Source organism: Mytilus trossulus, chromosome 3 (assembly GCF_036588685.1).
Source record: "Mytilus trossulus isolate FHL-02 chromosome 3, PNRI_Mtr1.1.1.hap1, whole genome shotgun sequence".
In the NCBI taxonomy this organism is placed as follows: Eukaryota; Metazoa; Mollusca; class Bivalvia; order Mytilida; family Mytilidae; genus Mytilus; species Mytilus trossulus.
In genome coordinates, this window is record NC_086375.1 from 53,222,789 (window position 1) to 53,245,673 (window position 22,885).

The 22,885-nt window shown below is 30.2% G+C and overlaps 1 protein-coding gene across 1 annotated transcript; it reads right to left on the reverse strand.

Moving 5' to 3' along the window:
- Positions 1-22,321, reverse strand: LOC134709539 (uncharacterized). The gene is made up of 5 exons (XM_063569698.1): positions 22,022-22,321; positions 12,723-12,892; positions 3,752-3,851; positions 1,073-1,196; positions 1-219 (listed from the first exon to the last, which is right to left on the reverse strand). Exons 1-5 carry the CDS (start codon positions 22,094-22,096, stop codon positions 155-157), a joined length of 534 nt encoding a protein of 177 aa, XP_063425768.1. The 5' UTR covers positions 22,097-22,321; the 3' UTR covers positions 1-154.
- Positions 22,322-22,885: the final 564 nt, after the last annotated feature.

The following is a 22,885-nucleotide window of genomic DNA, read 5'->3' on the forward strand; positions in this document are numbered from 1 at the left end:
TTCTGTATGTTGATCATCAAACTATCGGTCAAGTATGAAATTTTATTTATAACTAATGGTTTATTTTCAATGAAATTTAAAGAGAAAATTTACGGATTCAGTGAGGTTTTTGGTATGCATTTTATGAGTTGATATGCTGCAAAGTATATTTCTTTTACTTTTTGTAGAAATAGAACTTCCTAAAACCTCGTCCTTTCCTCTTCTCCATATCATTGGCACCTGAAAAATAAATGACAAAAATATAGTATTAAAGCAAATTTATATTACCTTAATGTTCCTTCGATGGAATATTTATTTCCTAACTGAGCATTTGATGTATTATATCAATCACAAATTTAAGATCATGTTCCTCAGCCCCAAAAGAGGTGAAAGATACCAGCATGACATTCAAACTCTACTAGTCGAAAATTAACTGACAACGCCAAGGCAAAATAAAATAACCCAATACAAACAGACAATCAATAGAACATAAAACATAACATAGAGAACCAAAGAATTAACAACACGAACCCCACCAACAACTGGGAGTGATCTCATGTGATTCGAAAGGGTAATTTGTGCTATATACTCTAGTACACAGCTACTTACTTTTGCATAATTACTATTTCTGTACTAAACATTTGTAGTACTGGAAATCTACTTTTAATATTCAGTACTATTTTGTTACTCTAAAATTATTGTAATATTTAGTTACCTGTATTTTACAGTACTTTATTTGTACTTGAAATTTAGGTACTACAGATGTTTGGTTACTACCTTTACATTTTCAGCATTTTGGAAGTTTTTCTATTTAAAATCCCTTGAAGTTATGATTTTCAAATATAGAATATTGTATTTTTTCTGTACAAAAATATTTAGTACAAATCAAGTTCTGTAAAATACAAGTACCTGAATATTACAATAGTTTTAAAGTAAAGAAATAGTACTAAATATTAAAAGTTAATTTCCAGTACTGCATATTTTTAGGACAGAAATAGGACCTATGCTAAGGTAGCTGTGTATAACATTAAATATTTCATTATCCTTGCCAGAAGGGAAGGGAGTAAAGGAAATAGTAGTTGCTTGTACGTACCACCAGCACCGCACACCAATTCATGGATAGTAAGACCACTCTGCTTGCTTGCACGAACCCATTCTGTTGCCGATTCCCCTCGGTCTAATACTTCCAACTCATGGGCTGGACAAATACAATTGATCTGTAAATATAGTTTGATCGTTTACTATATGCCATGTATTATAAGTGTTACTGTATTTCTTTTTTAACTAAACAACGCTACAATATTGTTGCTTTTTAAAAAAAAATAAAACCTACCAGGCAATTAAAAAGGACTTCTGACATGTTTGTAATTGAGAAATTGGCAAATTAATCAATTCTTGAAATATATATAAATGCAGCTCAGCTTATTTTTTCTAAAAAGGAGTTTAAGATTTGGATATGTAATGTTTAGGAATTTTGGTTCTCAATGCTTTTCAACTTCGTAGTGTATTTAGCCTTTGTAACATTTTTGGATTCGAGCGTCACTGATGAGTCTTTTGTAGACGAAACGCGCGTCTGGTTATATACTAAATTTAGTCCTGGTATCTATGATGAGTTTATTTATGTTTACTGCAATCATTTCATACAGTCAAATTGCATAACTAACACATACAAAAAAAATGCGACAGAATCAGGAGACAACAATGTAATTTTTACTGTGAAATATAGGATAATGACATCACGTTTTCCGCGAAATATGGGAAAATGAAATAATGTTTTCCGCGAAATTTGGGATAATGATGTCATGTTTTCTGAGAAATATGGGATAATGAAATCATGTTTTCCACGAAATGAAATTGGATCCTTCGACAAAAATATGACGTTTTCAATTAAATAGGATTGGATATTGGATAACAATATCACATTCGGTTAAAAGGTAAATGTATGAATTCTGCATTTGACAATAAGATAAGTGGTAACAAATTCGTGGGGACAAATCGTGTTCGTTGTTCAAAGAAATCGTAGGTTTTTTTTGGCAGTTGTATCATAGATCGTATTCATTTATTATTCGGAGTAGAAGCTAGATATTTTGTTGATTGTGGGTTTCAATAAACCCCCTAAAGATCTCATATACACAAATACAATTCTAAGAACTTGTTGAAATATAGCTATACACAGGAGCCAATTTTCATCAAATATTAATTTAACATCTGTGGCTTCTCCCGAATGAATTTCCTTTACTTTCATTACTAACCAATTATATATGACACATATGGATCGAAGGTTTTGCTGCTTAAAATATTTTGAGGGCAAATATTTTATATAAATGAAATTAGTTATAACAATTCCTCCGTCTTTTTAGAAAGGTCATTTCTTATTTGGTAAATGATAGTATATTCCATAACAATTTTTTTTATAAAACCGGGTGCTAGATGTTTGTGAAGTGACATACACATGTCACTGAAATCATTCCAACTGGCATTTCAAAAGAAGCGTTAAAAAGAAAGAAGTGTGTCTTTGTTTCAGTACTTAATAAATAAATAAATAAATAAATAAATAAATAAATAAATAAATAAATAAATAAATAAATAAATAAATAAATAAATAAATAATAAATAAATAAATAAATAAATAAATAAATAAATAAATAAATAATCTTTATTTCAAGAGGATTTCACTCTGTGCAATATCTCATCGTTGCTGTATGTTATATTTTGTTTGCATCTTTGAAAATTCTGCAAAAAAGCTGTGTTGTCTTTTACCATTTTTGTCGAGCTTTCAACTTTTGTCGATAAAGCGAGACAAAGCGATCCAACACTCCGTCGTTGTCTTTGTCGGTGGCGTCGGCGTCCACAACTATTCACTCTGTGGTTAAGGTTTTTGAAATCTTTATAACTTTCTTAAACTATCCCCGATTTCTACCAAACTTAGATAGAAGCTTGTATATGATCATAAGATAGTATCCAGAAGTATTTTTTGTAAAATAAAAAAATATTCCTGTTTTCCTTATTTTAGTTTCAAATGGACTTTTTTCTGCCAGTAAACAGTATTTTCACTCTGTGCTTGACGTTTTAAATTTTTTAATAACTGTCTTAAACTACCATGGATTTCTACCAAAGTTGAACAGAAGATTGTTTATGATCAAAAGCTAGTATCTTTTTTCTGTACGTACTTATATTTTAATATTACATAGTCTGCAGTTAAAGTTCTTAAAACATTTATTATATTCATAAAGAAGACGAGACAACGGGTTCCGCGGAACCCTTCTGGATTTTTTCTTCAAAAAACGTACACTATGTTGTCGTTTTTAAGCAACCAGATACGGATCAATCATATTTCACAGAGTTTTGAAAAGTTAAATTTTAACTCTCCGATAGTGAAGGATTTGAGGAATTCTGGGAAAACAATTTGAAAAAAAGTAGGTTATAGACTTCTCAAATCTTAACTCATTTCATCATTACTTTTGGATTTCCTGGAGATATTTGATAAAGACATTTGATAATGGACTTTACGTTTCGAATTTTTCTCGGAATTCAGTATTTTTGTGATTTTCATTTTTTTTTCATTGCACCAACAAGAAAAGGCACATGTTTTATGATATATCCATAAATTAATCCCTATAACGTTGACTAATTGAACATAGCTTCTTTTTTCTAATACCACAATATTATATGTCACTTTTTTGTGCAATTTTGATATGCTATCTATATATGTTACAATTTTTCATATGCCATCAATATATGTTGCAAGTCTGCAATATCTTTTTATACAAACCTGTATGTTTGTTTTTCTATCCATATCAACATGTAGTTTTTCTGCTGTTTCTCCTGGTATACAGGGTCTCATTTCAGAAATGGGATTACACAGCCCATACCTTCAAATTATCATCATATTTTTATTAATTATAATAGTATATAAAACAATAATCCTCCAATGAAATAAGCATTGTCTATTTAGAACATATTGTTCACGATTCGTTAAAAGAAAAGCGCAACGTCTTACACTAAAAGGAGAAACAGATAACCAAAAAAACTTGTAACGAAGATTTCTGTAAGAAGTAACTTAATGAAATCTAATGATGTCGAACATGAAGTTATGCGGACTTGTGTAGAAGAATATCTTCTCTATCCATTTTAAATTTTTATAATGACCCAATATCGACAAGTGCAAAAATTTACATTCATAAAAACACTATTATAAATGTTCTTTGAGGCCACATTCTTAATCTCAGCCATCAATATGGATCATTCATACTGTTGGTACAATAGCATTAACGCAATCGTTGACTTCTTTTGTGGAAATGATTTAGATATCCTTGAATATTCCTGTTGAGTAGGATATTTTATTTGCATGGAATCAATTAACTGAAATATATTGGTTGGTTGATTTGTTTAGTGCATTTAGAAATAGGAACAACAACCATTCATGTAAAAGGAAACCAGTAAGGTATTCAATCCAATTGTAAAACTAGTGGATAGAACATACTTAAATAAAATAATACCTTTCAATCCATTCTAAAAGCTTTTTTTCAAAAGTTTCAGATAACAATTCTTAGAAGAATAAATGGAAATCTTTGTTTAAAGACTGCATCATGATATGTTTAGAATATTGGCCGTATATCAACTTCCTATATTTAAAAAGGTTTCTGAAATGTGAAACTATATATGTCACTTTTTTGTTGTTATTGTCTCAACCGAATATTCGATGTCGATTTTCAGGTTGAGATCACGTCTGCCTTTAGTTCTGTAAATGATGCCACTTTTGTTAACTTTTGCAATCATTAATTGTTTTGTTATTGGCGATCTTTAAATAGATTCAAAGTCGCCACTATTTTGAATACTGAAGAAGAAATTTCATTTTCGTAACTTGTTTCTTCAAGACCAAATGTTCTTGCAGCAGGTTTTAATATTAAGATCAAATACATCGACCTTGATAACACATTATGGCTCTAGACTAAGATTTAATATATTTTAAGAGTTCTTAGTATCTTTATATGATTCACATCTCTTCCATACAATGCAGTTTCAAAACAACTCAAAAGACCGGTTCTTAGTAAACTAATGAATTAAAGGCAACAGTAGTTAACCAGTTTACCATTTATAGTTATTCCTAATATAAGAAGCAAGGTAAAATTAAAAAAAAACATGAAAGACTACAGAAAAAGGACATCGACCGCGCCAACAGGTTAAGCGATTAATAATATTCATGATCAGAAAACCTGGTACATAAATGTCACTTTAAATGTAGCCGCATTGTCACAAACATAATTGATAGTTATCAAAGGTACCAGGATTATAAATTAGTACGCCAGACGCGCGTTTCGTCTACATAAGACTCATCAGTGACGTTCATATCAAAATATTTATAAAGCAAACACGTTCATAGTTTAAAAGTATTGAACATTGCCATTTTTCAAAATTTTGATATTAGCCTCAATTTTACCCAAAAACAAATATCTTAATATCCAAAGATATTATCCAAACATTTACTGCGGATGTACTCCAAATCCGAATTTAAACTTGAAGTCATTATAATGACACTTTTCGGCAGTTCAGATTTGTATCAAATGAAATAAGTTTGATGATTTAAAGGAAATATGTAAGACACAATTATTGCTTACAGAATGATAATTAAATTCTAAATAATTTTTGTTATAGGTTTATATAACATTCTGATTTTCGTTACTAAAAGATAATTATCATTTCTTCTCTTTCGCAGTCTTATTATATTATTCTAATCATATAAAAAAGAAGATATGGTATGATTGCCAATGAGACAGCTATCCAAAAAAGACCAAAATGACACAGACATTGACAACTATAGGTCACCGTTCATGTCAGTACTAATGCACTTGTGTACGTTGAACCAACAGTAGTTAATGCGACTGTCATACAAGTGAAAGAGTTAGCTAGATATATAACCAGGTTTAATATACCATTTTCTACAAGGGAAATGACAGTTGATTTTTTCAATCGTAAGAAGTGTTTCAGCTTTTGATTTTGCTATTTTTTAAAGGTTTGTCGTTTTGAATTTTGAATAGGACTGATATTTCATCTAGAAGATATTAAGCCTAACAAAATAGAAAAATCAGAGGAAATGCGTGGTGGTAAAGACAATACAGTTTGCAACATAGTATCAAGTACAGGTTAAATACTTATGCTAAACTGCATCATAAGAATACACAATTACCGTCATACCAGTGTATTGAAATCCTTCTCCCTTTAGATCTGATATTTAATTATTGGTTAGTTTTTATTATATTTGATCCACCATTTTCTACGTTTGAAAATGCATATACCAAGTCAGGAATATGACAGTTCTTTTACATTCGTTTTTGATGTGTTTTGTTATTTGATTTTGACATGTGATTATGAACTTTCCGATTAGAATTTCCTCAAAGATCAGTATTTTGTGATTTAACTTTTTGATAGTCAGAAAAGGTTTTTAGAAATATGAATGTTAAATATTTACACAAACAATGTCAATTAGACATAATTATTTTTTTTCAAATTATACAAAACACATAACAAACACATCTCAAATTAACGTGTTTGTCCAAAAATATGTCACCAATTTACAAAAGAAATAAGAGATAACCTTTAAGAAACAATTAGACTGATTCGTGTGATTTATCAACTCGTACATTAACGCATTTTTATACAATAATGAAAAGTAAACTTTTCTAAGCGAAAAAAACGTCGGTAATAAAAGCTGATAAAATACTTAAAAAAAAATACATTCGTCAAATTAATGATAAATGATATCACAATCTCACAATTTACAAATGTAAATCCATTATTTTACCCTAATTGAAGTTGTATAAAATTTCATGAAATTGATAACTGTTATTCAGTACGTAACAACACTTAACTTAAAATGTTATTGAAATGTTCCCAACAGACAATTTTCCTAGTGAATAAAGGCACCAGTAGTGCACTGGTGTTCAAAAGTCATAAATAGATTGAGAGAAAACAAGTCCGGGTCAAAAACTAAAACCGAGGAAACACATCAACTATAAGAGAAAAACTGAATCGAATTTTATTATAAATAAAAATGCACATATAATTTGTATCTACGTAGATAATTTAGTAATGTATATAAACTTATCATAGATATCAGGACTAACATTTATCTTTACGCTAGACGCGCGTTTCCTCTACAAAAGACTCATCAGTGACGTTTGAATCCAAATAAGTTGAAAAGGCCAAATAAAGTACGAAGTTGAAGAGCATTGAGGACCAAAATTCCAAAAAAAAGGTTTGCCAAATACTGCTTAGGTAATCTATGTCTGAGGTAGAAAAGTCTTAGTATTTTAAAAATTCTCAAAATTTTGTAAACTGTTTATTTCTAAATATAACCATATCAATGATAATTCATGTATATTTTCTATATCTAATCATATTTTTTACTAAAGTTATTGTTTTGGGGTTTCACGGCGGTCGAATGAGAAGGCGGGCGATGCACTCCAATTGTTTCCATGCAATAACTAAAAAGAACTGCTCAATCAACGCTTTTGAACTGCAAAGGTGATTAAACAAAAGTGCAGAATACAAACAAACAAAAAACGAAATAATAACGAAAAAAGGGACAGTAGCATTGCAAAACACGAAAAACTAAGGACCAATAACAGCCAATATAACACTACTTGTCTTTCAAAAAAAAAAAAAAAAATTTTGATTATTTCGGACGCTCCGTATTAAGTTTAAGCAGACTTTTTCAATAATGACACCCGTCATGTTAGTCTTGGCAAGCAAATCTGATGAAAAGCCTATTCGGTGATATCACAATTTATTATAAAACAAAAGAGAACTTGAACACTTAGGAACGACATGAACAAAATCACTGAAGGAAAAAAACTTAATTCATATAGTTTGGGGTGGGGGATCAAAACTGCTGCAATTTTGTTTAATTGACATCGATTTTATATATACCTTTATAGTTCAACCAATTTTCCACCAAATTCAGTTAAGAGGGGGTAGGGGTCAGTGATAAAATATAGGAATTAAGGTTTTTTTCCCTACATTAAACTTTTGATGTCCCTATAATTCATGGTTACACAGATATTCCATAACAGTCAAACAAGTTATGATGGTAACGTAAAACTAACGTCTTCAAATTTACCACTAGGAACCCTTGGTTCAATAGTTTTCTTGTAAGCAACAATGAGTAAGCGCAATCTTTGGTACATTATAACAACAGGAAGATACACTCTTTGTGCAAGAAAACACATGTAATTGAATGTCCAATTTTTACTTAGTCGTAAAATATGCTCTTGAGTCTACTGCGTTTTCACGGAAGGAATTATTTATTTTAATTAAATTTCATATTTGTAGTGTAGCTACATACACATTTCAATTTCTAGATTATAATTCAAGATATGGAGCAGACTTAAGTGTATCTTTGTTATCCATTATTTCAAGTTCGATGGGATATATGCCTTCAGCACAGTATGATAACATTGAACTTTTTAAAAAGAGGACATCATATGTATAGCGGAACGCGAGTTAAAAGAACATGCTAGCATATGTTCTTTCTTCATGAAAAGTCGTATAGAAAGCCTGTGTCATACGAATAAAGTAACAATTCGTTAAGAAATGGAATACATTATGTTGTCAAAGGATTGCTGAGTATTTCGAAACATATTATGCATCTTAATCGCCGTTTTTTGTCTGCAGTGGTTTCACAGGTCGAATGTTTATTTATGTATACCAATTATTCCGTATTGTATCAACATCTGATTCACGCCGATTGATATGTTGGTAAATATATTAGGTATTGACAAGTCACTTAGAAATTCAACATACATCATTACGACACTTACAAAGAACATCTTTCTGAATTATTAACGTCAATTGTATTAGCTATCCAAACCGGTCTTCAAATTGATTTTGAAACGACATCTTTTAAAGGTGGCGTTAAACAGTTGTGGATACTTTTAATAGAATAAATTCCAAAGATATGTTAGATTACATGAATTTAAGAATCTTTCATTTTGCCATAGTATTAAAACATTGTTTTTTTCTATACTTTACACAGGTATTAACCATTTTAAACTTTAGACAAATTGAACGAGTTGGTCTGCTTTGTTTTATAAAAATAATTTTAAACGTAGATACAAGTATCTTGTCTTAGGGAGGGTTGAATCATGCTTTGATTTTTTTTTTAACTCTGATTGAAACTGAACATTATCTTAATCCTGACATTATTAAAATGCTTGATTTCTTGATTGTCAACATAACTGTAGTGTTATTTTTGTGTTGTTGTTCTCCACTTATATTTGATGTGTTTTCCTAAGTTTTATTTTGTAACCCGGATTTGTTTTTTTTCTCTCAATCAATTGATAAGTTTCAAATAGTGGTATACTACTGTTGCTTTTATTTACGTTAAGGAGTCTTTTTCACAACGAACAATCGACATTCCCATGGGAAACAAATTGCCGTGCGATAACCTATAGTTGTTTTTTATATATTCTTTTGGAGAGGTGTCTCAATGGTAACCATATAACATCTGATATCTAAATCCTCTTTTTGTCAACTTGTTCCTTTGAACATATGATGCTATTAAACCAAGACTTCCAAGTGTCGAAGCTGAAAACATCCATTCTTAAATGCCATCACGAGTTGGTTAACCGTAATGGAATATAAGTTTTACAGATGACGACGGATATGTTGTAATCGTCGTATCAACAATCTTGTCATTTTCCCATATGTGAGCTACCGAATTAGATTCGTCACCGGGTTTGTACATCAGCAATACGATGGATGCCACATTTGGAAAGGAATTTCCACATCCTTGGGAAGCACCTAAGAGTCTTATTTTTTGTGGGGTTTATGATCTTCAATTGTTAGTTTTCCATGTACTGTGTAGTATACTGTTTTTATCTTAAGGTCTTTACCATTTCTGTTCAAGCGATGTCAATTTATTTTCCACTTATGAGATTGAATGTCCTATTGGTATCTTTTGTCTGTCTTTTGTATATTTTTACAATACAGATAGAAAAAGCTTACATAAACTAATGTAAAATTTAACATTCACTGAACTTTATAATATCAGGTTTAAAACAGGTCCTTGGTAAACATGATAAAAGATGTTCAAAAAGAAATGATTCGTCATATACGTTTTCCAATATAAAAGAGTTAAATGATTTTTTAAATACATTTTGGAAATTATTTCTGTTGCCTTCCTGTTTCAATTCAAATCTCTTTTAATATTTAATTCACAGAAATGATTTCACTTTATGACAACTGTTAAATGCTGTAAATTATAAACAAAGTTAAAGACTTTTGAATTTTGGATTGTAATGCAATTAACTCATAAAAATATTTCACAACTTTTTGACATTCAAAAATGCACACAACTTTCTCATAAAAGGAGCAAAAGTACAAACAGTGGAACAATTGACAAGATATACGTCTTACTTTCATTTAGTGGGAGGTTTAGCTAGCTATAAAACCAGGTTCAATCCACCATGTTCTACATTAGAAAATGCCTGTACCAAGCCAGGAATATGACAGTTTGATTCGTTTGGACTTTCCGTTTTGAATTTTCCTCGGAGTTCAGTATTTTTGTGTTTTTACTTTTTTTTTAGAAGATGGGTCCAATATATGAAGATTAGCATTGTGCTAACGATGTAAAACATTTAGTCATAGCACTTTTATTTTTGCTTGGTACCGACTAATAGAAATATACGTGTAATCAAAGAGGGGAATTATTTGAAAATAATAGATTGCTGTTGCTTATATTAACAAGAGTTACACGTCTATAGTAAGCGATTTATAAACTCCTAACAAATGTATGCATGTGTTTCTTTTACATAAACATACTTTATTGTAATTTCGTTGTTTTTGTTTTCGAATGTAAGAAATCCGTACAGGTAGCAAGTGACGATACAATATATGTGTTTGTACAATGTATTTCAGGACTCATCATCACGTACATTTTATACCTATTTTGAAAAACTACGCAACATATATGAGTAAATATGGTTTGTATTACACCACTGGGTCGATGCCACTGCTGGTGGACGTTTCATCCTCGAGGGTATCACCAGCCCAGTAGTCAAACTAATGATTTTCTTATCTCAGGCAAAGATTTCCTTAGTCGTATTTGGCACAACTTTTTGGAATTTTGAATCCTCAATGATCAATGTACTTGTTTGGCTTTATAAATATTTGGATATGAGAGTCACTGATGAGTCTTATGTAAACGAAACGCGCGTCTGGCGTCCTAAATTATAATCCTGGCACCTTTGATAACTTTTTACACCACTGGGTCGATATGCCACTGCTGGTGGACGTTTCGTCCCCAAGGGTATCACCAGCCCAGTAGTCAACATTTCGGTGTTGACATGAATATCAATAATGTGGTAATTTTTATAAATTTCCTGTATACAAAACTTCGAATTTTTACAAAAAACTAAGGATTTTCTTATCCCAGGCATAGATTTCCTTAGCCTTCCCTTCACAACTTTTTGGAATTTTGAATCCTCAATGCTCTTCAACTTTGTACTTGTTTGGCTGTATAAATATTTTGATATGAGCCTCACTGATGAGTCTAATGTAGATGAAACGCGCGTCTGGCGTACTAAATTATAATCCTGGTACCTTTGATAACTTTTTGTATTCCTGTATGTCGCAGTATATTTGATGTATGCATGTGTTAAATGTTAAAAAAAATGATAAAATTTAAATTTCAAGTGATGAATTTTGTCTTTGTGCTTAGAAACTAAGGCTGCAACTAGCTAACAAATATGGAATTCCCCACTTCAGTTTTAAGTGCATTTTTAATTAATTAGAAAAAAATTGAATATCAGTGGTATTCAATTAGTTCAAATGTACCTTATTTTTTCATTAAAAGTCAAAGGGGTGATCCTATTTATTTTAGTGAAAGAGTAGTCTTCTGTTTAGAAAAAAATACATACCATCAGCGTTTCTTGAAATTAATGGACCTAAAAGCCAGAAGACTCTTTCTAAATTATTTTAGTTTGTTAAATGAAGCAGATATTACCATCGACTACGAAAGTCTTCCACGTCATAATTTCTTTCACTTGGCAAAATCAAACCGATTTACTTTTTAGGAATTATACTTCTGGGAATAAAACGGAATACTTTTCTTTCAGTTGAACGGTACTGAGTTTGAACTTGAGCGACCTTGGGAGGACATAATCTATAAATGATAATGCAATATGTAGCAGTTGACAGATTAAATTTGTTAAATGTACATTTCTTTTGTTTATAAAACATTCAACAGATCGGCTAAATACTTTGATAATGGGTGAAATGACGTCGGAAAGATTCGTGATGCTTTAATTTTATAAAAGATGACTTATGATTGACTTGTGAAATACAAATTGAATTTATATTATTTTTTAATGTCTAAACATGAAGTTAGTATCTTTATTTTCCGTTATTCCTTATTTAATCTTATATCAATCGTGTGCTGATGAATAGCATCGTGCACTATGGTTGAATTATCACTTTTATGATTTTTCTTTTTTTTCAGTATTTTTTTGGTTTTTTTTATTTAGCTTTCTTGAATTTGGTGAATACTATTCAAGACATTAGTGCTTTTCTTCTTTATTTCGAATTATGAGACATAAAAAAGACATTTTAACTTCTTGGGATCGAATCAATGACTTCGTCACACTTGTCATATCGTCACAGAGAGTTACAACAACACTGTATGAAAATTTGCTGCAAAAAAAACTACTTGTAAAGGTAACCTTAATTCACAATTGTTAACTTACCATAAGCCTTCCTCAACTAGAATCGTTTGTTTTCCCGGAGCCTTTGGACACTTTTGACCGCTTGGACATTGACATGTGACATAACTGAAAAAGTGCCTTTCTTCTGTCAAGTACGATAGTGCATTTATCTTTGAACACACGATATTTTCATCACACATTGGAAGAGGATCCTGAAAAAAAGGATACGATTTAGATCATATTAACTGCTAATAACAACACTTTTAAAAATAAAAATAAGCGTGCATAAACAATAGAGTTCAAGGAACAGGCATGATCACTCATTGACATCGTTAGGCATATTAACATTTCTGGATGACAACCAGGTATTTCATTTGGTCGAACAAATTAGGGGATTTTTTTTACAGAGAATGCTTCATAACATAATATAAAAAAAGAAGAGGCCAATAAGACAACTCTCCACCCAAATGTATAAACAAGTAAATAACTAAAGGTCAAAGTACGACCTTAACACGGAGCCTGACTTTCACCGAACCGCAAGCTATAAAGGTACACAGAATGACTAGTGTAAATCAATTCAAACAGTAGAACCAACGGTCTAATCCATATTAAAAATACGAGAAACATTTAAGACTGCTTTAGACATTTCAGATATGATAGAATGTTATGTTCCAAATAAGGGCACCAACAGGATACCACAAATTATTCAAAACTCATAAATGGATTGAGAGAAAAAAATCCGGGTTACAAACTCAAACAGAGGAAACACATCAACTATAAGAGGAAACAACGACACAACAGAAACACTGAAATGCAACAAAAAGCAAACGACAAACAAGTCATTGAAACGATCAATTAGATAACAGCTGCAATATTCCTGACTTGGTACAGGCCATTTAAAGAAAAAAATGTGGGTTAAACCTGGTTTGCTTGCTAGCCAAACCTCTCGCTTTATGGCAATGTTTAATATACCGCTAGAATGACAACATTACATTACATTGAGTACAAATAAATGCAAGAACTCTCAGGACAGAGAAATATATAAATCATTAATATAATGCAAATTTCGACATGTTAACCACAGAATAACAACGAATACCTAACATTCATTTCGGACAGTACACAAAATAAGCATAAGCGACGGCGTTTTGCATTTGCGCCTATCTGCATTTCATTCCCGCCGATTGTTTACATGTAAATTACAAGTGAGTTTTTATCATTACAACCCTCCTAGGTTAGCAAGTACACATGTTATGAATTGTAAATCATATGGTTTATGAATTATCGGAAATTTGGTTATCTTTGTAACATGGTCACTCTTCTTATATCTTTTGGTAAGATTCAACAAGTATTCAACAGATCCGTCTACTTGATTTAGTCAGATATATTGCGTCTTGTGTAATTCATTTCTACATTTCTAGCGTAGTTCTTTTTAAAAGTGAGATTGTTCTTATTGAAAATAGTATTCTCACGTCTCCGAATGTGAATCTTAGACAGCCTAATTACTCTCTTATCTTAACAGTAATTCAATTTCATTCTTTTATTTTTGCAAATTTTGCGACTTCCGTGTCTCTCACGGTTTGAATTAATTCATTGTAATCCTGTATTCGCTTTTCTTGGAACAATTTTTGATCAGGTTAGTCTCAGTTAGATAACATTAATTCCGACTTTTGGGAATATTTGCGATGAATTTAATATTTAACGTTCGTGTTGATGCATGTTTTACCAGTCATAAATGCATTCCCGCGTCGCCATTCATACTTTAACATTTAAGAAGTTTATACGTATTAGTGGCTGATACAAGTAATTAATAGTTTCTATCATTATATTGGGTTTTCTGAGAAGTTACACATTTTGTCAATTTACCATTTAATATTAAACTGGGTATTTAAAAAACTAAATACATATCTTTAAACAGATAAATAAACATTAAAGATAGAATCAACTGATTTCCGTATTTTCCAAGGTAACAATACTGAAGAGCTGTTTTTTACACAACACTAGTCTAAATAATAAAATTAACGGTACCAATTGTCTTGCACCAGAAGCGCATTTCGACACATATTACTGTATGTGTATTAATAAAAGAATAGTTTATGTATGTAATCTTAAAATAACATATAGCATTGATCTATTATAAATGACTCCTTTTAAATAACTTATAGTTTAAAATGACTCATTATAAATGACTTAGAGTTTTTAATTACATATTTTGAATAACATAAAGTTTAAAAGGACTTATTTTGAGTATCATAAAGTTTATAAGGACTCGTTTTGACATAATTGAAGGTAACAGTGGTATACCGCTGCTCAAAACTCATACATAATGACTCATTTTAAATAATAGGAAGTTTATAATGACTAATCTTATAATAATCTTAAATAACAGAAAGTTTATAAAGACTCACTTTGAATAACATAAAGTTTATAAAGACTAAATTTGAATAACATAAAGTTTATAGGGACTCATTTTGAATAGCATAAAGTTTATAATGACTCATCTTAAATAATATGAGCTTTATAATGTCTCCATGGTAAATAACATCAAATAGCATGCAGGTTTTTATGAGTAATTTTGAATTAAATGAAGTAACGCATAGCTCATTTTGAATAATATGAGATTGATAATATCTCATTGTTAATCATAACAGGTCATTTTAACTATTTTTTTATTCAGACGTCGCTGATGAGTCTTTTGTAGTCAAAAAACGCGTCTGACGCAAATGCAAAATGTCAATCCTGTTATCTATGATGAGTTCATTAAACAGTTAAATAACATGACTCATTTTAAATTACACGAATTGTATAATGATTTTGAAGTAACATTAGATGCATAATGAATTATTTTAGATACTTTTTAGTTTGTTATAACCCATTTCAAATGACATAAAATTTATAATAACACTTTTTGAATAACATGAAGTTTACTATAACTCATTTTGAATAAAATGAAAATATAAAATGACTCATTTTAAATAACATAAAGTTTATAATGACTCATTTTAGATAACATAAATCTTTAACGACTCACCTTAAATAACATGAGGTTTATAATCATTTTAAATAACTTGAAGTTTATAAATACTCATTTTAGATAACATTAAATTCATAATGACTCGTTTCAAATAACATTCAATTTACAATGACTCAATTGAAATAATATGAAATTATTTTATGACTCATTTTAGAAAAACATGCAAGTTTCCTGATTTTAAGATAATGCAGAATTTGGTATAACATCAAAGTTTATTATAACTAATTTTTGAATAACACGAAGTTTATAGTTACTCATTTCAAATAACATGAAGTTTATAATGACTAATTTTGATTACCTTGATGTTTATAAAGACTCTTTTTTATAATGTGAACTAATCTATATTACACATGTTACACGAAGTTTACAATGACACATTTTAGATAACATAAATCCGTAATGACTTATTTTTTATAACATGAAATTTACAATGACTAATTTTAAATCCCTGAAATTATAACGAAATCATTTTTGATATCTTTAGGTTTACAATGACTCATTTTAAATAATATAAAGTTTATACTGACTTTTGGGATAAATTTTAGATAACATGAAGTTTATGGTTGCTCATTACAAAAAACATGAAGTTCACAATGACTCATTCGGAATAATATACAGTTAATTAAGACTCATTTTGAATAACATTAAGTTTATGGTGACTCACTGTTAATAACATACAGTTTATAATCACAAATGTTTTGAATAACATGAATTTGATAATGACTTATTTTGAATAACTCGAAACTCATATTGACTCGTATTGGATAACTAAAAGACTAAAATTAACTCTTTTTTTTATAATTTATAGTTTATATTGACTCATTTAAACAGTTAAATAACATAAAATGTATAAATGACTCATTTTAAATAACATGATGTGTACAATGGCTAATTTTAGATAACATAAAGTTAATAATATTAACTTATTTCAAATAACCTTTAGTTCAGAATTACTCTTTGGAATAACATACTGTTATAAATTATGAAAGTTATGAATTGGGGAAATCATTGGTAGTGTTTACTGCCAAGAACCTAATTTTGACCGAAACCTATATATTTTCTACATTTGAAAATGCCTGTACCAAGTCAGGAATATGACAGTTCTTGTCTATTCGTTTTTGATGCGTTTTGTTATTTGATTTTGCCATGTGATTATGGACTTTCCGTATTGATTTTCCTCTGAGTTCAGTTTTTTTGTGATTTTACTGTTTGCTCCTTGTGTGCATGCTCAACGAATTCAATATTCAAATGCGGTAATGGTATGAGTCTTAAATAAAGGGATTTCAAAACGGATATCGTTATCCTTAAAATTCAAATTGTGATGTCAAGTTATAATAGTAAATAACCCAAACATGTATAATGGTTATACCGTTGTGTCGTTGTGTAATGGTTGTGTCGTTGTTCTCCTCTTATATTTAATGCGTTTCCCTCAGTTTTAGTTTGTTACCTCGATTTAGTTTTTTGTCCTTGGATTTATGAGTTTTGAACAGCGGTATACTACTGTTGCCTTTATTTATAGTATAAAATATGAGGATTGATTTACTATTATCTTTTACTAGTTTGATTCATTGTATGTTAACTTACATCGGTAAGTAAAGGGGGATTACATTAGAATATCGACATCCGAGTGGACAATACTTGCTTCTGAAAAAACGACAAACAACCGCGCTCCAGCAAGTCATACATATATCACACTTTATTAAATGGTAAAATAATATATAGTCGTTTAAAAATGCCTTTATCTATAGGTGAACTTAAGGAGGTAGACCTAGGTTAAGGGAAGTAACTCTTAAAATCATCAGTACGTTTGTGTTAACTATTTTCATGAACATATTCTAAGCTATTTCCAATCTGTTTCAGGTAAATGCTTAAAATACATTGATGATACTTGACTTTTAAAAACGCATAACTGATTTAAAGAGTTATCTTCCTGAACTAAGGTCTATCCCCTTAAAAGAGGGTTATAATTTGAACTCAAACATTCTTTAGTGCTTATCAAAGCTTGTGAAACTAGTTAAACTTCACCACACATATATTTTTAGTTTGTAAGGTTTGGTACCACAGTTTCTCGTTGATAATGACGAGTTTGATAGAAATTGTTATTTAGCTATCAAAGGAGAGAGATTGTTTGATGCAATTACGCCTTTGAGTGACAATTACATAACGAAACAGTCAATTTATATATTTACAAATCGGTGAAGATCTTTATTGAAAGTTTAAGCTTAAGGTTTTGTTAATATTGGTGTAATATTAAAACGAAGTAGAATTCTCCGTTCATTTAATGAAAACGAATGAATTCTGATACAGATTATTGTTTGTTTGGAGCATCTAGCGTCAAAAACATTCATCAAACTTGAACATCTAATCAACATATACTTGTTTTAATAGTTTAACTGCGTGGATGGAGGTCGTGGTATGAAAATGTATAATGTTAATAAATCAAACAGTTGATTTTTTTCTTTTGAATTTTGTCATGCCTTTTATATAGCTGACTATATGGTATGGTGTTGCTTATTGCTAAAGGTCGAATGGCTATTTATAGTTGCTGACATCCACGTCATATGGTCTTTGGTGGTAGTTGTCTCATTTGCAGTCATACTGCATCTCCTCATTTTTATATTGCAATAAAACTTGTTTAAACAAAATTGTTGGTATTACAGAGTTCCGATATTGCATCGTAAAGAGCTGAGCTTTGTATCAAATATAATGTCATTGTCTTCATGACTTATCGAACCAAGCAATCGAAAATTTTGAAGTAAATTAAACACGGTTTCTTAAAGTTCAGATGAAATGTTAATTGATATTAGAAGTGCAAAATATTAACACTTGAGTACAGTAATACAGTCGTAGCAAGAGGTTTCTTAAAGCTCCGTGTAATACACTATAAGGGCGACAGTTTTAAATTAGATATTTTTGAACTTTTAAGAACCATATTTTTTCTTGTTATCTCTCATATTAAAAATCGGTAATGAAAATAATAAAATAAATGATAATTATGAAATTGAGTATTTATGTTTTTCTTACAGCTTAATTTTAAAATTATTAGGTGTAATATGACTTTTTGGTCTTGATTTGATACAGACACACAGAGTATATCATGTTCGTGAGTGCTAAAACCTCTCACAAAAGTACAACGAAAAGACCAAACAGTAAACATTAGTTGAAAAAGTTTGTATCAGATCTTGACTAAGCACAAAAACACTATGTTTTCATGTATAAAAAAATAATGCTAGTACAAACTAATGCATTATTGAAACATCTCAATTTTGTTAAATTGGTAACTTTTTACAAGAACTGAATTCAAAGGATAGATAGCAATTATAATTAAAAGAGCCCAAATGAACATAACTATCCAATTATTAGAATTATATAATTTCTGATAATTCATAGCAACAATAACATCAAAGTATAGTTTCAATATATACACATTTGTATACTGGCTTTTTGGACAACAGCAAGTTTATTATCCACCTCGGCAAACCTATTACCCTTCCCCAGCTTCGCGTCTCGGGGCACCTGAATTGTCATCGTATGTATTCTGGCATATGTACCAAAAGGAAGTTTCCAATACATCTGAAGAGCATATATAAACATGTTTTACACAATCTACTTGGCTAAAAAATTAATTAATCAAAGCAGTATGTATCTCACGTTAGCTTTTATTTTAGATGTTTACAAATCTGTTTAAAGAAGACGCTGTTTAAAAAAAAATGTATTATTTATGTAAAAGTTGCAAAGTTCAACAATCATTTACGATCTTACACCAAGAATATGTCATAAAGTTGTGTAAAATTGTAATCATTGTATTATAAACGCTATAGTTAAAAAAGAATTTAAGTCTGATTTAGACTTTAAACGCAGGCACTTGTCTCAGATTTTTTTCTCCAATATAGAACCTTAATATACTTTTATCAGAAAATGTTTTCCTATATTGTATTTTTTTTTTGTAGACAAGTGCTTGTGCATTTAGATTTTGATTATTCTCAAATGCATACTTTAAGTCACGTGGTAAAGGAATACTGTGATGCTGGTACATTGATCTGTTATTAAAAAAAAACTGTATATGTTACGTAATTATTCGAAAAAAAATACTGATTTTCCCTGACCTTAAAAAGTACTGAATAGAATTTCGATGAATAAGATTTTCTGACAGGGATATTAAACAACTGTTGAATTGCTACCAAAGTGACTGGGTAAATTCATCATCTTATAAACTTATGGGTAATTGCGAATTTTTTTATTTTCCCCATAGTTGAATTACCAATGTATGTTTAGCCTCTCCTCTCATTGAACTAGTCATATAACAATTATCTTAATTTACGGAATATAACTTTGAAAGATTTCGTAAATTTTAGCAAATAACATATGTTTCGACTTAGCTGTAAATATGATATATTTTGTTCTGTTGGAACTTTATAGGCATGGATTGTTTAATTGTTGAAGGCCGTGTACTGTGACCTCCAGTTGCTTACATTCATGTCAAAATTGGGCTCTGGTGGATTGATGTCTCACTTGTAATAAAAACACCTCTCCTATTTGATATAGACTTCTATTTAAACATACGACTCATCGTAAAGACCGTCGTTATTTAATCACTTTAAATGTGTATTACGTTGTCCCTTTGTCATATATACCTCATCAAATGTTTCGGTTCTAACAATCCTTGACTTTTAAATTTTGAGTTTTGATCGTTCCTGTTGGGAGTTATTCCAGGAAAGCGCTTCCAACACATACCTCGTATAGGGTTCATTTCATTTTCATAGATAGGTAGGGTTTATATGACAGGCATATGGATAAACAAGAATCTTATGAAGTTATATTTGTCTTTTATGTTTTTTTCTTTTTATTCCAATCTGCAAGGCCTATGTGATTCTGTCGCAACTGAACAGTATGCAGTTATCAGTACTTATTGTTCAAACAAGGAGGTTTGAAAGTTTGAATCAACGTGTGTGAAACTGGATTCAAATTAACTGGAACTAATAGCAACGCTTTAAATTGGGTTTTGTGACTGTCATGATGGCCACATTGTAAACTTTCAGAAACCACGCAATTAAATGAAAACATCAAAAACCAATGCATACACTGTATATTGACTAATTGTTCCAAATTGTGTTGTAGATTTTTGAAACCATATGACAAAGATATGAACATTATTGTATGGTTCTAGAAAAATATAAAAGCCTTTTTTTTTAGAATACTGTGGTGCGTGGTTTTACAAAAGTCTGCATACATTCCAAATGAAAAAAATGTAATTCGTAGTACATTATAATTCGTGGTCCCTGGATAACCAAATTAACTCATCATAGATACCAGGACTAAATTTTGTATACACGCCAGACGCGCGTTTCGTCTACAAAAGACTCATCAGTGACGTTCGAATCCAAAAAAGTTAAAAAGGCCAAATAAAGTACGAAGTTGAAGAGCATTGAGGTCCAAAATTCCTAAATGTTTTGCCAAATACAGCTAAGGTAATCTATATATGCCACAGGTAGAAAAGCCTTAGTATTTCAAAAATTCAATTGATAGCACAAAACAAATACTCATAGGTAATTGCATAGCAAGACGGTCTTTAAAATAGGTTTGATTTGAATGTTTTGCAATATTTCTAAAACACCTGTGTAGCCAATACTTCTGAGTACTAGTTGGAGCTTTTCTATTTCTAAACATTTAATGGGAGTTTAAAACTGAGGAGATGTGGTATGATTACCAGTGAGACAATTAACAACTAGTGACCAAAGAAAGAAAGAAAAAATGGACCAGCAATTTTGTGACAATTAATAGTGAGCCGAAATGTTATAGAAAAAAAAGTCGAATCGAATCGCAATCACTCGATTTATGACGTACTTGTTAAAAAAACTTGAATGAAAAGCATCTGATTTTCTCTCTCCTAAATTCTCATTCAAAATATTGCATAAGCTGATTAGTACTAGTAGTGCCACAATTCACCATGTAATCTAAGCGTAGCACACACACCATGTCTCTTGCTCAATTATTATTCTAGAAACAAATCTCTACTAAATATAGATAGATATATAAATATCTATAAATTTGTAAGTTATATATGCCGCTTTTTATATTTAGAGTTTTAACTAGGAATAAAAAAAAAAAAAAAGAAAGAAAAACATGATTTTTTTCTATAGTAAAATTAATGTTTTTTAAGAACATTATAATACTGGTTTTGAAATAATGACACTAAAATGTAAAAAAAATAAAAAAAATATCAACTTATTCAAATCAATTAAAAAAAATGAAATGTCTATTTTTCTAAAATTTAAGCGGGAAAAATATTCAGTAAGTAATGACTTACCTTAAATCTTGTTATTGTGCTGCATGCTACACATGTAAATATAAGAGCAAATAGAATCCAGCTTGTGTTCTCCATAATTGTTACTGTTCTTAAAGCAAACGTTTCCGGTCAGTAAGGCACTCGTCTGTGCTGTGAGTCGGGGTCTAAATGTCGGATCCTGTTATACGTCTTCTAATTAATTATTCAATATTCTGTCATATTTATATTCAAAAAAGCAGATGGGTTTTAGATGTAGGCATCTTCTGTAAGTTGTAATCAGTTGTAATTAATGTATTTTTGAGTTAGGTGGGAAGTCGAGCAGAATCGAAGAATTTAATGTAATTGGCAATACGATTGGATCACGTGTTTTTCAAGTTAATAATTTCTATATTTTACGATTTTCATTTCAACTGTAAAGTAATAACAGAAGTCAAATTGTACTTTCATTAACTAAAATTGATAATAAATTTGGATGTCAATAAATTTTAGTGTTAAACAGAAAATAATATTGAAATGTCTTTTTGATGTATGGGAACTGAATTGTCATTCCGTAAATAACAATGGAATATTTGACGTATATTGCGAGGGACGGGTATTAAATGCTGGAAAGATATATCAATTTTGTCGCCATTTTCTGCTTGAATTTCCTGTCAACCTTTCATGATTGTTGGGGCACAACTGCAATTTTTCTGTCTGCAGTTGTTAAATTTCAGAGAATATATCAGAGATGGAAGTTTGATTGACAATCCTTAAATAGCTTTAGAACGAGGCAAATTATTATTCATTATTCGTTTTTATTAATGACTATAATGAACTGTATGGCATACAATAGTTACTAAACGTCCATTGACTAGTAGGTAAACGGTACTATTTATTCTGCCATAG